Source organism: Mycteria americana, chromosome 1, assembly GCF_035582795.1.
Source record: "Mycteria americana isolate JAX WOST 10 ecotype Jacksonville Zoo and Gardens chromosome 1, USCA_MyAme_1.0, whole genome shotgun sequence".
Lineage (NCBI taxonomy): Eukaryota > Metazoa > Chordata > Aves > Ciconiiformes > Ciconiidae > Mycteria > Mycteria americana.
Window position 1 is genome coordinate 66,428,712 of NC_134365.1, and position 15,594 is coordinate 66,444,305.

Sequence of the window (15,594 nt, forward strand, 5' to 3'; positions counted from 1 at the left end):
ATGATTCACATAATCCAGGCTGAAACACAGAGACCATCTATGCTATTCAAGAGGAAATACCAGGGAGAAAGGGGCATATTAAATTTTGTGTCTCTTTGGAGCTTAAAGCTAGTGGGAGTTATTTGCCTCTGCTCAGGTTTTCACTGTAAACATGAATCCTCTCCTGACTTTTTATATCTAAAACAGGAGAGGGATCTCTTCTTAGTTAATTAGTTAGTGTACTCAACTAGGAACCAAGAACCTGGATTCAAATACCTCTTCTTCCTGACCCAACTTGAACTTTCATCTTTTATATGAGCCTGATGAATAATGAATTATCAATGGGACGTATCCTGCTTCCAAATAAAAAAGATGGGTAGGTGGTAAGATCTGTGTCTCATGTGTGAGTGCTGTGATCATGGTGAAAGAGTCATCCTCACATTCCTTCTCTCTGCCACAACAAATACTTAATTACCTCCCGCAGATAGTAACAGATTCAGCAACAGAGTTGAAAAGCTGCATCCCAGAAGATCCTGTAATTCAGGTCTTAGAGTCATCTCTTGTGGTATGTATTCACATCTCCTCAGGCAGAGAAAGGATCTGAGCCAGGACACCTTACAAAGCAGGCGACTTCTCAAACAATCAAGTCACAGAGTAAAATGTGTGCCCCATCTGCTTCCTGATTATGTGGAAAAAAACTGAAACGTGCAACATGGGACTTGAGAAGGGGCATTTGCAGTCATATATTTTTGTAAATGTTAAGACAAGTCTCAATATTTTGTTTGAAATATGAAATGGGATACGAGCGTCTCAATGTTTTCAAAGTAGATACAGTGATACAAGCATTTAAGGAGCCTCACAGGGGAAGCTTAGGCACACAAGGAATTCAGATATCTGCAAAGCTGCATGGGCAGGATTTAAGTTTTGGTTATTTAAATGTAGATCTGTAATGTATCAGCTCAACAGCTAAGTGCTCTTGTGAATGTGAGGTGAGGCAGCTAGATCAAGGTAGCAAGGGAGCTCTGGGGCAGAAGGACAACTAAAAGATGCCTCAAAGTCCCTTCCAACTTACAACTCCATTGCACTGTATGGCTATGTAAGGTTCATCCTGGCTCCTGTTGCTTTGAGGCTTGGTGAGATTCTGCCATCCAAACTGTTGCTGCAGGAAGCTGCAACCTTGGCTGAGGGGCCAGCAAGAGTCATTATGGATAATGAGGTTCAAAAGCCAGTTTCAAAAGAACTTTTCTTCTCCTGGGAGCTTGTGTACAGCTATTTTTTTCTCTCTTTGTGCTCCTAGTTATGAAGGTATTTCTTGGCCTTTTGTGAAAGCTACTTTCTCTTTTTGGTAGATGGCACTGGTGCTGTGTGAACTGCTGCAGTGCCAGATCGGGGCCTTATATTTTGGGCAGAGGAAGGGATCAGCTCTTGGTTTCTATCCTCAGCTCTACTGTCAATTCATTCAGTGAGTGAGTCACTTTGTGTGTATGTCTCCATTTATCCATCTCTATGGTGGGAAGGAGACCAATGTCTGTGTCAGGCATCAATATTGTTCCACTGTGCTGGCATACTAGCAGGCAGATGCTGCGCTGCTTCTGGTGCAGGGCAGGGCTCTGGCTGCAGAGCAGAGTTTCTGGTTCAGAGGAACTTCCTCCCTGCACACACTCTGTTTTCTGACTGAAACAGGGCAAATCTAAAAAATATCTGTCTGTTTGATAGTTTTGCAAGGGACTCTCACAGCAACTGAGGTGTCAGGGCAGACTGCAACCCTGCCTTGGGTTTGGCAGAAGCTCATCAAAGCCAACGCTGAACTGACATCATGAGCTGGTATTCTCCCGTGAAAAAGAGATTATTTTTCTTGAAAGACCGACAGGCTGCTGATCTTGGATCACCCATTGCCTTGTTTCCCCTTCTATTCTCTTTTTAGCTCGTAAGTTATTTCACACAATGAGCTACTAAAGAGGACACATAAGGGCACCTCACCTGAAGCACCGGTTGCTCCAGAGCATCCACTGGGAAATGCAGGGTTTCTACACTACCAGCCTGCTGAAGTTGTCCTTTCACCATGACAGCATGTGTGATGGGAAGGAAGGACAGCTTTGGAGTACCACTACCAGCTCTCTGTTCTCACTGTGCATAGGCTGCAAAAAGGCAGCTGGTAGCTTCCCTGTTTGGTCTTCACCCACTTCTTTCCTCCCTGCCCTACTTCCAGGTTTCTTAAAAAGACTGTGTGGGAGTAGCAGTGTGTACAGACACTCACTGACAGCATCAGGATGGAGGAATCAAATGGAAAAGCTGCTCCCTTGGTATCTAGTCATATCATTGAGAGTTGCATAAATGTCCATTTTCACCTCAAACAGCTTGCCAGAGGCAGCAGTTAGTCACACCTCTCCTGTGCCTGAAAGGTCTCGCAGATAGTCAGAGCACTGGAGGACTCACAGCTCTGACACTTAAATATATGAGAACTGGTAAAACATAAATATTCACCTTAACATGACTGTGACAGTGTCTAGCACTACACTGATTTAAGACCTGAATATTGACCAGCCAGCAGACCAGCTCTCAGCCTCCTGGCCTCAGCAGCACGGCACCCTCTCCTACCAGGCACATTCACCAGGTGAATTCTTCACCATAAAGCTCCTCTGCTCAATACTTCCAAAGCAATCTAGGAGTGTTTAATATTTATAAATAGTGAGGATTTCTACTCTGCTTCAGCATTCATTATAGTTGCAGTGATTCAAACCTCCAGCATAGGCAGAAACTGCCTTGAGCTGAAACTGAGCAACTATCTAATAAAATATAGTCATGAGATGAATAGAAGCTTTATAGTTGAAGTGCCCTGAGCATGCTTGAAAGATTTATTTCCTGGATTCATCTAGAGGGCTTTTTAATAGGGAAGATATGACTCTCTGTGTATATACATCCATATGGGAGAGAAAAAGATCTACAGTTTTAAGGGGGGAAAGGGGCATTTACACTTCTTGAGGAGTTGCCACAGGGAAAGCAGTCGTTATTTTACATGGACCTGTTACATTTACAGCTGCATCTCCTGTAAGAAAACAGGTGTAAGTGCATCAGTCACAGTCTTAAAGTCAAATTTGCCCTACAGTTGTGGTACACTCAGAGAAGCAGTCAGAGCTGGAACACCTGAAGACTGCACCGAGGAGTGGGGCCTTGAACCACAGATGGGGAGAGTTTGTATTTGAGCTCAGATAAGAAAAAGGCTGCTAAAGAGGATTCTGTAGCCAGACTCAGATTAAGAAAATAATAACAATAACAACAACAACAACAACAACAACAACAACAACAACAACAACAATAATAATAATAATAATAATAATAATAATAATAATAATAATAATATCACATATTATGTAGCTTCAGAGCAACATCTCCAGGGTCTGAAAAAGGAGAGATCAGTAATTATTTCATACTCTCATATCCCTTTGACCTGTATGCCAGTCTTATCACACATCTCTTCTGTCTCTCTGAGCTGCTGCTCCTCTGTTGCTCTTAGGGTGCTTGCTCCAGAGGCTGGAGGTGGAGAGGAAGATTAGGGAAGGAAATTCCTGGGATTCTTATCCTCTCCTTTTCTAGACAGAATCTATTAATCAGTGACAATGAGCAGAGGAAATGTCCCGTTGCTGGCAGCCAGGAGGCAGAGCCATCCTGCAGGACTCCTTCTGCAAAATAGTTCCAGTTCTGGTTTAGAGGGGGACAGAGCCCATCTGACCTCCTTCATCCTCTCTATCGGCTGCTATTTCTTTAGATGTAAACAATGAAATGATACAGCACCTCAGAAGAGTTTCCACTCCCCAAATACCACTGAAAATGTGTTCCTTTGTTACTCCACAGGATTTTAAGTTTTCTTGTAATTTTCTTTCATTTCTCAAGCCTGCAATGCACATCCTAAGTGCTGCTTCTCCCTTATCTACCTGACTTTGAAACATCTTGTTCACAGACCCTGCTGATCATTGTGCCAGAGTAGCTAGGCTGATGTAGTTAAATTAATGAAGCCACCTATACCCACTGCATTTGCTTGCTAGAGGGCTTTCACTAAGGTGGTTTACTAAATTAAAGTGTACTTCCTCAAGCCCTCCCTACTGGTTGAACTCTTTCCAGTAGGACTTATACCACAATGTTTTTTCCTCAGCGGTTGACAGATCATTATCCCCTTACTATGGTGCAACTTGCACCTTCTTGATGCAAATCATCTTGATGCACATCATCTCAGAATTGGCCATGCTGATGACTGAGAGCAACTCGTCCTGTCCTAAGTGAGTTATCTGAGCTAGGTAGGAATAATCATCCTCTTGTGGCATCTCTCCTTCTCTCCCCTGCTCTAGGGAATATAAAACTAGTTTACTCCAGCTCCATAATTTCTGGACAGATACATATGAGTGAGCCCACCCCAAGCTTTAACCTTGCATTCAGACCCCTCCCTAATATATATGGTAACAAGAAGTGTATATAGCGAGAGAGTTAGTTAGCCACCCTCTGCTTGAGCTACACCTTTTGTCATCTCCTTGGCATGTAAATACTGTCTTACATTCATGTGCTGTTCATGTGGGAGTAACCTGAGGCAGTCTGAGCATAGGAAAATCTGTACATGTAGGAAAAGAAGTGGAGTCGCCTTAAGCAAGACAACCTTATTTGACCCTCCTCCTTCCTTTACAGCTGGTGTTACTTGAAGCTGGGACAGAGAAGAATGAAGGGACTGAGGCTTAAGGCCAGACTTTGGCATGAGGCAGACAGGAGCTGAACAGGTTTTCTCCATGCCTTCCTGCCAGTGCCCATTAATTCTGAGCTACAGTGCCCTCTGTCGTTCCAGCTCTTGGTCCTTCCCCTTAATTCTTCTATTTATACCTTCTGAGCTGGAGTCGCCTTTCTTATGTGCCAGTTTTACACCAGTGTAAATTCATGGATGCCTGTGGATTTGTTCCTGGCTTACACTCACCTATAAAAGAAAAGAATTAGACTCATCACTTCTAGGCACCAAATGGAGTACCCCCTATCCCTTGATTCTGCTAAATACTCCTTGCGTTCCTGTTTTTCATCGGTCTGTTCCAACACACAGCAACCTGCTGTTATTCCAGTGCTGCATTCCCACAAAGCGCCCGCTGGTGCTGCTGCTGAAGCTGTGCCAGGGACAGTACATACCTGCAGCTTCCTCCATGCTGGGTCGCTCCGGGATAAATGCTTCCACTGTTGTCTTCCCTGGGCCCAGTGTCAGCAAGGAGACATTTATTAGTAGCCTTTTTGTTCAGCATCACCTCTCCACATTCAGCCTGGCTATTGTAGATTGTCCTTAGGATTGCTCACTGTTCCCCACAGTACTGTTGAAGAGAGCCAGTTAAGGATTTGGACCTTCCTGTTCTCTGCACTGGCCAAATGGAGGAAAAGGCCGGGACTTGACTTGCAGAACTAAAGTCTAAATGCGGCATTATATGTTCTTATTAAAGGAGTGATTATATGAAGCACAGTAGCAAAACGTTCTTGCAGAGCACATGCCCTGCTCCCTGACTTAAGCATCCAATGGTAGCTGTACATCATTCCAGAGGAGGCTTTCACCTCAGACATGGGTTAGTATATAGCCCCCTGCATTACAGAGGAGTAGCTACAGAGCAGGAGTGTCCTTTAATGAAGTTAGTTGTGGCTGTTTATTGGACAAAAATAAATTTCAACTGGCCCATATAACAAATGAAACTCAACTACAAAAATGTAATGATATTTATTCGCACAGCTGCCAGCAAACTCACATGCACCATGAGTCATTCCAGATGTGGATAAAAACAAAGTCTGTCTGTGAAAGTAAGTTTCCTGATCCCGAGGAGACTCGGTTTGGGAGAGGAGCGGCACACTGACTTCAGCTGTACTCAGAAGAACAGACGGGTTCTCCTTCAAAGGGGGAGGGGGAGAGGAAAAGCCATTTATTTATTCCTGAAAAGAAAGGAGGTAGGAAATTAAAAAGCTACTATACAGCTAGACATACGTATTTCAAAGAGAAGGATGCTTTGGAAGACTTTGCTGCTGCTGCTGTTCTATTACAGTGCTCATGCCACTGTGACCCACAGATGGAGCAGAGGTAAGATTTAAACATGAAAAACTATTTAAGAGAAAACTTTGAGTTTGTAGATTTGGTCTGAAATTATGTTCCATTATACATATATATACATATATATAAAATTTGTCCCTCCCAATTCTGGAATTCTTTTTCTCCATTAAACAGGTCAGCTAAATAATTATTAGATAAATAGAAAAATACACATGCATAAGTGCATAAAGGTAAAATGATGTATGTATTCTATTATAATACAAATATATATATATAAAATGTCCCAAGAACCAAAACTACATTCTTTTCTCACTTTTTTCTTTCTCTGTCCTTCTCCTTTTTGTCCTGCATTAACAAAAATTATAGGTCATGAAAGCTTAGAGAAAAAGCCTTTGCAGTCACAGGTGGCATAATCTTCTGCTCCACCAGGCAGATACCCAGTAATAGTAAACACAACAATGCCTGGATTATGCAAGGTGCCTAGAAATGCCTACGACCCTACTCTGACAGACTAGTACATACAACATCGAGAAAGCTACCTGCGGTGTTATCAGGCTTCAGCTGCCAATATGACAATATATAGTTGTGACGTCTTTGTATTCAAGTGTGTGACAGTAACATATGAAACGGTTTGGGACTATTGGATTGCCTAGGAGATGCTTGCTTAAAAGCTAGTGATGATGTCCTTTCCCTTTTTTGTTTTATTCTCTCCTCCGGTATTTGGCACAGGTTCGGTAGCTGCTGGAAGTGGAGAAAGGAAACACCTCCCAAAAGATTTATTTGGTTCTGATACTGAAATTCACAGATATTTAAAAGAGTCTGTTAAAAAATCAAGCATTCAGATGCCCCCCTTCCCACCCCAGTCTCCCATGTCTTCCTCATTATAGCTGGTTCCTTTCCAGTCTGCTCTTTGGGTTCGGTTTTAATTTTGCAGGGGAGGCAATGGCTGAATGAAGCAATGAAGAGCTATGCAATTCTGCTAAGATTGCATGAATGCTTAATTGTTCCTTACAGTTAGTGGGGGCTCACTGACAGGGCATTGACCTGGGACTCAGAATGGCAGGTTCTTTCCCCAGCTTTTCCACCAGCCTCTTGGATGATACTGGATGAGTCATTATACCTTCATGTACCTTACTTTTCTCTTACTGTATAATAGAGGTAATGACACCAATTGTCATCATAAAATCCCTTAATTCTGTAGATAAGAGTTTGTTTTTCCAGGGATGACACATAAAAAGGTAAAGAAATCAGAATTAGATCTGCATATATGAAAAAAACCAACCCTACCTTTTGGAAGAATGAGGCCACCTTTTTCCAGAAATGGAAAAAAAAGCAAAAAGAAAGGGGTTCATTTCCATGGAATAATCACTATGCAATTTAAGGATGTTCTTCACTTTTGCTAACACACTTATTTTAATTAAACAACAACAACACAACCCTAAAAGGTATCCATGCAACTATTAAAGTCTAATTTTAATCACCATGAATATTTAAAGCAAAACATCAGAACTCTATTGTGCCTTTTGGGAAAGCAGATTGTTTTCAAGCTGGAAGCTCTAGAGCTTTTTTTTTGGACACTTCAGAGGGAAGAGAAGATTCATTCCCTGTTGTGATAAGGAGTTCAGTTCTCACCAATATTGTATACAGACATCTGCTGAGGAGGAAACCAGATTTCTTCTCCACAGGTGCTGGGACTATTCAGCTCCAAATATGTTTTAGAGGCATGACTCCTTCTACAACAGCTACTTCAGAGAACCTCCACTCCCCTAAACTATCTATGTGTCAGCCCAACCAATGCCATCCTAATCTACAGTATCTAGAAGGCCAAAGCACTGTCCTAATTTTTTAATTGCCTAGAAACCTAAGAGGAAATTTGAGTACAGAGGCACAACACACCCTTCTGCACACTCAGAGCTCTTCCCTCCCTCCACAAATGACAACTGACTCTTGTCTGGGTTAAACCTCAGTCATTTAAGTCTTATCCAACTCCTGATCTGAGTTTTGCAATGGAAAAGCAAAGACAGATCAGCATCTGCTCTGATGGAAATGAAAGACAGATCTGCATATCATCTCCATGTTGACTAGTAGTCCAGATTGTTTACAAAACAGTAGGACAAAGGATCCTGCTTTAATTATCAACAGTTGTTGTTTGCAATAGAAATGAACAGTCAATATTGGATAAAACGCAGTCTAGCTTTTACTGTTTTTCACTAAGGAGCACTGGGGCAGCCTTGGATGGCCAGCCCTTGTAACCAAGTATTTAAGCTCTTGCTCAAGAAAAAAGTCAGACGTGAGGAAAGATGAACATACTTGTGCTGACTGGTGAGTGGGAACTCCAGACTGCCACCTCCCTTTTCCTTTTGCTTTTACGAGCATCAATGAATGGAAAAAAAAGCATTTCTGGCAGGAAAACTGAGTGCTTTTTTCTTTTTTTTTTTCCCCCCCCTTTCTTTTTACTCCCTCAGCCATTTTCTTTAAAAATCTCACACACTCCTCAGCCTGCCTAGATCCAGCTGTGGACATTGGTCAAGAAGTCACAGGCAAACCTTGTTCCCTAGGATGGACGTGTTCAGAATAATAAAGAAAAGATCCTGAGTGGTGATGAAATAATTTGCTTGTCATCATCTCAGGTTTCCTTGAGCCTCTTGTAGGCTTAGCTGCGTGGTATTACCCTCTCAGATTTTGAGAAGCACCTGTCTAGGGAGAAAAGGTAATGTGAGGTCTCTACTGAGTGATATTCCCTATGCGATGGCAGTGGTGAGGTCATATTAATTTCTGAAGGTCCCAAATAAGAATTTCAGATCTTAAAAGATGTTGTTGCTGGAGAAACCAAGGAACAAATCCTGTTCTCTAACAATAAAAATAAACAAAAAAATCCATGCAGCCGTGGTAACCGGAGACAGTGTCACTGCTTCCCACCCAGTTGCTTTCACCAAACTGCTCTGACGAGTACCAATAGATTGCAGAGCAGAAGTTAGCTTCTGGATTATAAGAATTGCCTGCTCCCTGAGGAGAAACCCTAAGTCAATCCTTATCAGCATGTTTCATCTCAGCTGGCTGTAGTTTATTTGCTGAAAGGGCTTCCTGATGCAAATAAATGTCACACAAACAGTAGCATGCTTGCTACATGGTTGCTCAGGGAGTGAAGATGCAGTACGATTTCTTGTGGTTGTGGCTTCTTGGACAGTGGGGAAGCAGCTGCAATGGTAAGTTTGCTCCTCAGTGGAGGCTGGAAAAGGAGGAAAGGCTTTTGTGTTGAAAGACACAAAATAAGAAGGTAAAACTCTTTTCACCCATCAGTGAGAAAAGGATGTATTAGCTATATTAGCACCACTGAGGTTTCATGCTTTTGGAGAATGGTTGTGCTGTGCCTTCCAGACCTCAAAAGCAGTATTACTGTCACGTCCAGATCTATCTGGCCCACATGCATTATTTTGTACCCAGTCTCTAGTGCTTGGTGAAAGTCAAATGATTGTTCTGTAACACCAAGGGAACAGTTTGTTCTCCTTAGAGGCTTTCTACAGAAGGAATTCCTTGGAAGAACAGAAGGCCCATCCTCTTTGATTTCCCCACAACTGTGCAAACTTTTAGTATTTGCTCTAGCGTTGTGGCAACTGAGTTTGTGAGTTTGATGGAGCAGCTGCTGCATGAGCAACTTTTACAGGCTGCTTCTGCTTGTGGGCTTAGCTACAGCAGGCTGGCAGCTCTCCAGTGCCAGGAGAGGGAGGACTATGTAGAAGAGAAAGAGTGACTGGCTGTTGCTAGAAGGCCAGCCAGTCCTTTTATAAGGAAGCAGTGTTTAACATATTCTATACTCTGTGATCACTTGCTGCATGCCAGGTTGCTGGTGATCTTGCCGTGTAGGCAAAGGATGAGTGCCTTGGAGATTAGGGCATGCACTGCATCCCCACACCTTTGACCTTATTTGCCTCTCTTCCCCCCCCGTCTCATATTGCATCCTTACAGCCAGGCACTCCCTTCTTGAGCAACTTCTGGGATTCCACTGCTGACAGTAATACTTGTTTGACATTTTTGGCTTGGACAGCATGAGCAAAGGGAATGTGGCCTGAACACAGCATGTAATTACAACACAAATGGTCAAACACATATACACCTATATGCCCAGCGGGCCTTGAGTATACCAGGTTATGGTCTTCGCTTATTTAGGACGTGCTGAGGTTTCCAAAGGTCTGGTCCAAGGGTAAAAAGAAATTACACCAGCTGGGCTGGCTACAAGAACTTTTTAAAATGCAATATCTATTTAACTTCCTTTAATTTTCATAAAGCCATTGTTATCCAATTCTTAAAATATGTAGTGCACATAAAACAATGAAAGATATGAAATGTTATGAAACAGAGCCAACTCTGTCAAAGCCTGGCTGTGTAAAGAATGTTCCTTCTTACGGAGAAAATGCAATATTTCCCTTTTCTTTGGCTCCCAGGTGATCACTTGGAAAACTGCCTCAACTGCCCCAACTTCCCTGCTTGTTGGACCCATTCCAGTGACCTCACTGGAGCTGCAAAAGGCTTGACCGATCTGCAGCAGCGGTTTTTCCCCGAGTCTGTTCTATAAGTCTATACCAGTTCCTGGGAATGTAGGCTGGAGTTCGTGGTCTGGGGGTTTATTTGCCTGATGCAAATTATTGCAAGTATTGCAACTGTATCTGTAAAGAGAGGGAGGCACTGCCTGAAGGGCAGTCTGGGATTGAAATTCAGAGGAATTAGCTTTGCAGCTGGGTAACCTGAAGAAGACAATTTATATACCTATGTTTTTACTTCCTAAATTCCTTTGCAAAGAGCTGTATAAAAGGTGAGTATAAATGTACGCCATAGACCTTAAAATAGATCCTTAAAAAACAAATTGTCCTACACCGTAAGTAGTAGGAAGGAGGCATTAGAAGAATATTTTCTGCCCTTTAAGAAATTAGAAGAAAGCAAAGACAAAAATGTATCTTCAAGCAGGCCTGGAAAATATTTGAGAATTAACGAACTAAGGAGGCAACTAGGATATCTGCATGGCACAACGGTGTGTGGAGCAGAGATCACAGACCCAGGGCGGAGGCCAGCTGCCTGCTCCGCACACCACAGGACAGTGCAGGGACTCCCGCTGCTGTCCCAGCGGGGTGATGGTCACGTGCATGGCATGTGCCCAAGGGAATGAGCTCTGCCTTTCAACAGGGATCACCTGCTTGGACCCAGTGCCACACTGATGTGGTCATCCTGCTTCTGGCTCTGACACCTCTGCCCTGTGCTTTGCTGTGCCGTGCAGACGTGGCCCTCCCATTCCTTGTGGCAGATCCCCTGGGGGTTAGCTGCGGTGGCAGTCTGAAACTATTAAACAAAGCGCTATTGCAGGAGGAGCAGGGAGAGAACTGACGAAGGGGTTGAAAAGGGATTAGTTATTAGTACCTGGGAAAGCTGCTTGGTGTTGTGAAAGGTAGCTAGAATGTCACAGTCTCTGAATGGATTTAACCTGCGTAGGATAAATATCCAATAGGGTAGGGCTGCACCTGTAATCAAAATCCTTTCTAGCACGTCCTGATTCCCCAAATGCTCCTTTGGGACAGACTTAATTAATTTAACCTGCATGGAGGATGATCCCCAAATCAGAATTCACAGTGGATACCTGAAACTGAAAGACATACAAAGGATGCTCAAAAAAAATCAAAGTTTATAATCTCTTCTAGGGCAATGACGCTAAACTGTGATGAGATCAGAGGGAAGATAGATTATAGAAGCTTCCACATTTTCATTTAGATCACAGATGGATATTGTACTCTATAAAAGCAGTCATGCTGTTAGAAAGGAAGGATCTAAGTGATTCTGAGGCTCTTTTCACCACAGAAAGCAGCCAAAAAATGGCTAAAGCTTACAGCTCATAGAGTCATAAACTGGTTGACAGAATCAAAAGTTAAAAAGAGAAAGGAGCTAGACGATTTTGAGCAAATCTGGGTAAGCAACAAGAGGAAGACACATGAGGAAAAGCTGTTTTCTCTTTGATATGTGCTATAGTCTTAGTCAGTGAGAGCTATGAGCTGAAAGTGACACCACTGGAATCTTCTCAGTGATCCCAGTTCCATCCCAGTACTGAGGACTGGCAAGTCAGTAAGACATTTGCTGCCACTTTGGTCATTTTTTTAGGATTCCTGCATGCTGTAGTGTCCCATCTATTTGCCTCAGTCCCAGGTATAGAACTGTCATGGGATCTGGATCAGTTTGCACAAGGGTCCTCATGTCCCAACCAAAGTCCAGCTCAGAAGCACCTCCTGCCATTCAAATCCTTCCTTACACTTTCACATGGAAATAGCTCCCTTCACCTCCCCTTTAACAACTGCCTCACTGCTCTTAATGCATGCTGTTAAGCCAATGTTCCCTTCCATAGGCGAAGCAGCTCTGTTAGGAATGAAATGACTCATGTACACATGCAAAGACTGTAGAGCACTCTGTGAATCCTCTCCTGATTATCTTATACTCAACTGCTGGGCCCAGAGACCCCACCAGTACCTGGCATTATGCAAACAGAGTAGAAAAAATCTTTCCTTCTCCAAAGAACTTCCAGTGTAATTAAGGAGGAAACGCTAGCATCCCTTTTCATTGTGAAGCACGGAGTAATTAAACCACTTGCCCCGGATCTCTCCAGGATGACTGTGTGCGGATAGTCCTGTATGTTGTTAATAGTGGTGATTTTTCTTTTTATTATGTTTCTGAAGCATAAAGTGCTTTTCTTGTTTTCTTGGGGTAGACCATGCCAGATTCAGCAGGAGCATAATGACTTCTCAGGCAGAAAGAAATCCTGTCAGAAGCACTGAATAGTACAATGTCATTGAAAGGAAAGTCAGCAGGTCTTAATGAACACCACCAGGCTGCAGAGGCTCTGATTACTCAAATAGTGACAGGCAAGATGTAAATTGCTGAGGTAAAGCGCTGAGCGGTGGAGCAATTAACTTCGCACGCAGTGCCTGTGCTTGGGTTCACGGCAGGGCAGGACCCATAGGGCCGGCCTGGGGTGCTGGAGATGAACACTGGTGCTTGCCCGCGTGCACAGCCTGCACCCACTTTGAACCAGGGCTCTGCAAAACCACGCACTCGCCCTCTGCACCCCGGTGACTCTGCGGAAGGGAGCTGAGTCCATCCAAGAGGCAGAGAAGCTAGCTGGGTACATGGGCCTGGCTGCAGCAAAACAGGGAGCTGTGCGAGTGTCTTGGTTTGAAGTGGGCAAACCAGTCTGCTCCTTGCTTTAACTTTAAAAGCACTGAAATGTGCAAACCAGCACCACTGAAGTCAAAGGGAGTTTTGCCACTCTCAGGAGTGAGGCCACAATCTTGGTCATTATCTGGAATTTGGTTTCCTGTAGTAACCCTGATTGTTAAAATCTTGCAGCCCAAACATGTTATTTGTTGGTTAAAGTGTTTTTCAGCAAAATGGCACTAGCATGGGTGAAGCTCATCCAGGTCAGCTACATGGATAGCTGATGGTGGGAAGCAGAGGAGGAAAATTATCAAAGCATCACAAAAGGAAAAAAAAAAGCAACTTGAGGATAAGCTTGCAAATACACTTGTGGGGAGACGCATATACAAAAGTCCCCAAGGGGACAGTCATCTATGGGGTTTTCTTTCCCACTGGAAGGAAAGAAAGCAGAGGAAGTGAACCTGTATGCCTCTATTGTTCCCGTGTCTCATTACCCCCAAATCCTGTTTAATTTTGCTATTGCTATGACAGCTTTATGATATATCCCCCACAGCATACTTGCTAATACGGAGACATTAAACTACCCTGAGTCTGCACCTACTCAGTGGCTAACCCTTAGCCGGTAGCTCTTTTTATCTCCCCTGAGGTGCTCCAGGCTGCAGCAATAACCCAGCTCCTCTTGTCTCTCTATTGCGGTGCTTGTGGCAGGGCGAGCTCAGTTCTGGGCTTGAGACTAAGAAGAATGTGAGAAGGAGAGGCGCAGAGTTAAATAAGCTCCACTATTCCCAGTTTCCACAAACATTCCTTTCCTCTGGTGAAAGCATGTGTGGGGCCTTTCCTGGCCCAGTTTGCCGGTTAGGTTTGGCAGCTCCCCAGTTCCCCTGAGATCGGCACGCATACCACTCATCCTCTGGAAATTCCTCCCCAGCCACAGGGAAACAGGTCACCAGCCAGGAGCCAGCCTCCAAACTCACTGAGTCTCTCTCTGCTCAGGAGGAGCCAGGTGGGTAGCTGAAAAAAGTTGCTGAGAAAGGGAAAAATAAGTTGTTCAAAGCTCAGAGGTTATTTGGGAGGAAATGGGACAGCGGAAGGGCAATGCTGTGCTGCAGTCTTGTGTTGGAGACCCAAATGCACAAGGTCTCCTGCACTGCCTGCATGACCCCCCCACCCCCTGACAGGGCACTGGGAGAGCAGAACATTTTGGTCAGGTTTTGCCTAATTGTGAAGAGAGTAAACTGCATAGGACTGGATGTGGTCATCTGCTGCAAGCCAGAACCTCAGGATTTCATCATCTCCATCTATTTGGCAGGTGGTGGCATGCCCCAAACAGAGCCGATGCTTCTCATCTCTTCTCTATCTTGGAAAGAGTACAGACTTTCCAGTCTGGCAGGGCTTATTTGAGCCACAGAGAGGGAGATGAGAGGCAAAGGCAAAAGGCAGAGATGCTGAGAAAGAATAGAGAAAAAGCTGGAGGTAAAAATGGCAAATGGAAGGAAGTAGTATGAATGAGAGGAAAAGAGGAAGAGAAAGGAAAAGTGTGGAGAGAGAGAAAATGTGATAAATGTGGATGGGAAAGATTAAAGCACACATACATTTAAGATCAGGGTAGCATCCCCATTTGAATGCACCCTTCAGAAGATGTCCACCTGTCACAGCTGGTCTTCATCTTATCCATCTGCTTCCCAGGCTCATGGGATGGTTGCATTTCTCTGGAGCTGGCACTGCCTTTTTCTCATGTAAGCAGGACTCGTGTTTGCTTCTGGTCCCCACCAGCCTCTCAGCACACCAGGATATTGAGATACACTAGTCTGGGCAATTCACCACTGGTCACAATATAAAAGTTAAAATTACTGCTACTGAATCAGCAATATGTCGAGGTCTCTGCACATCTCTTTCTTTTTTGCCTCCCTTTGAGCTCTCTAAACTATGTAGGTATGCAAAAAGACTCTTCCACTGCCCAAGAAACAGCCTGTTTTATTCCATGGAAGTTGCAAGAAACTTGCTCTTTTACAGGGCTATGGGGCTACAGCATTTCCCATTAACATCAGTGAAGCTTTCCCATTAACACCAGTCATAGTAACAGTGCCACAGCTGCACAAGTCCCTCTTTCCCCCTATCAGTCCCTGGAGGAATGGATCAAGTTCTGCAAGCCTTCAGTTTCCTCCTGGTTTTCATAATGCTCACAGCCATGACATTACGTTTTTGTTTATGCCTGGCTCTGAAGAAACACAAAGTAAATGTTTATTGAATTTCTTTATTAAATTAAGATTTTATGTCTGAGGGAACTGTTTGTGTCTTAATCCCTCTCCTAAAATAAAAGACATATAAGGCAAGCCTCATTTTTATTTACTGCAATTGTTCAGGGCTTGGCACTG

The 15,594-nt window shown here is 43.7% G+C and overlaps 1 protein-coding gene across 6 annotated transcripts in view; it reads left to right on the forward strand.

Moving 5' to 3' along the window:
• The window catches only part of FAM180A (family with sequence similarity 180 member A), a 99,846-nt gene that overhangs the window by 67,668 nt on the left and 16,584 nt on the right, over positions 1–15,594 (forward strand). The window contains exon 1 of one of the 6 annotated variants that reach the window (XM_075503597.1): positions 5,758–6,061. The exons of the other annotated variants lie outside the window; for them this stretch is intronic. Within the exon in view, the coding sequence (XP_075359712.1) occupies positions 5,986–6,061 (76 nt within the window). The 5' untranslated portion in view covers positions 5,758–5,985. Of the gene's footprint in view, positions 1–5,757; positions 6,062–15,594 lie in introns of those variants that run through there. 6 annotated transcript variants of the gene reach the window in all.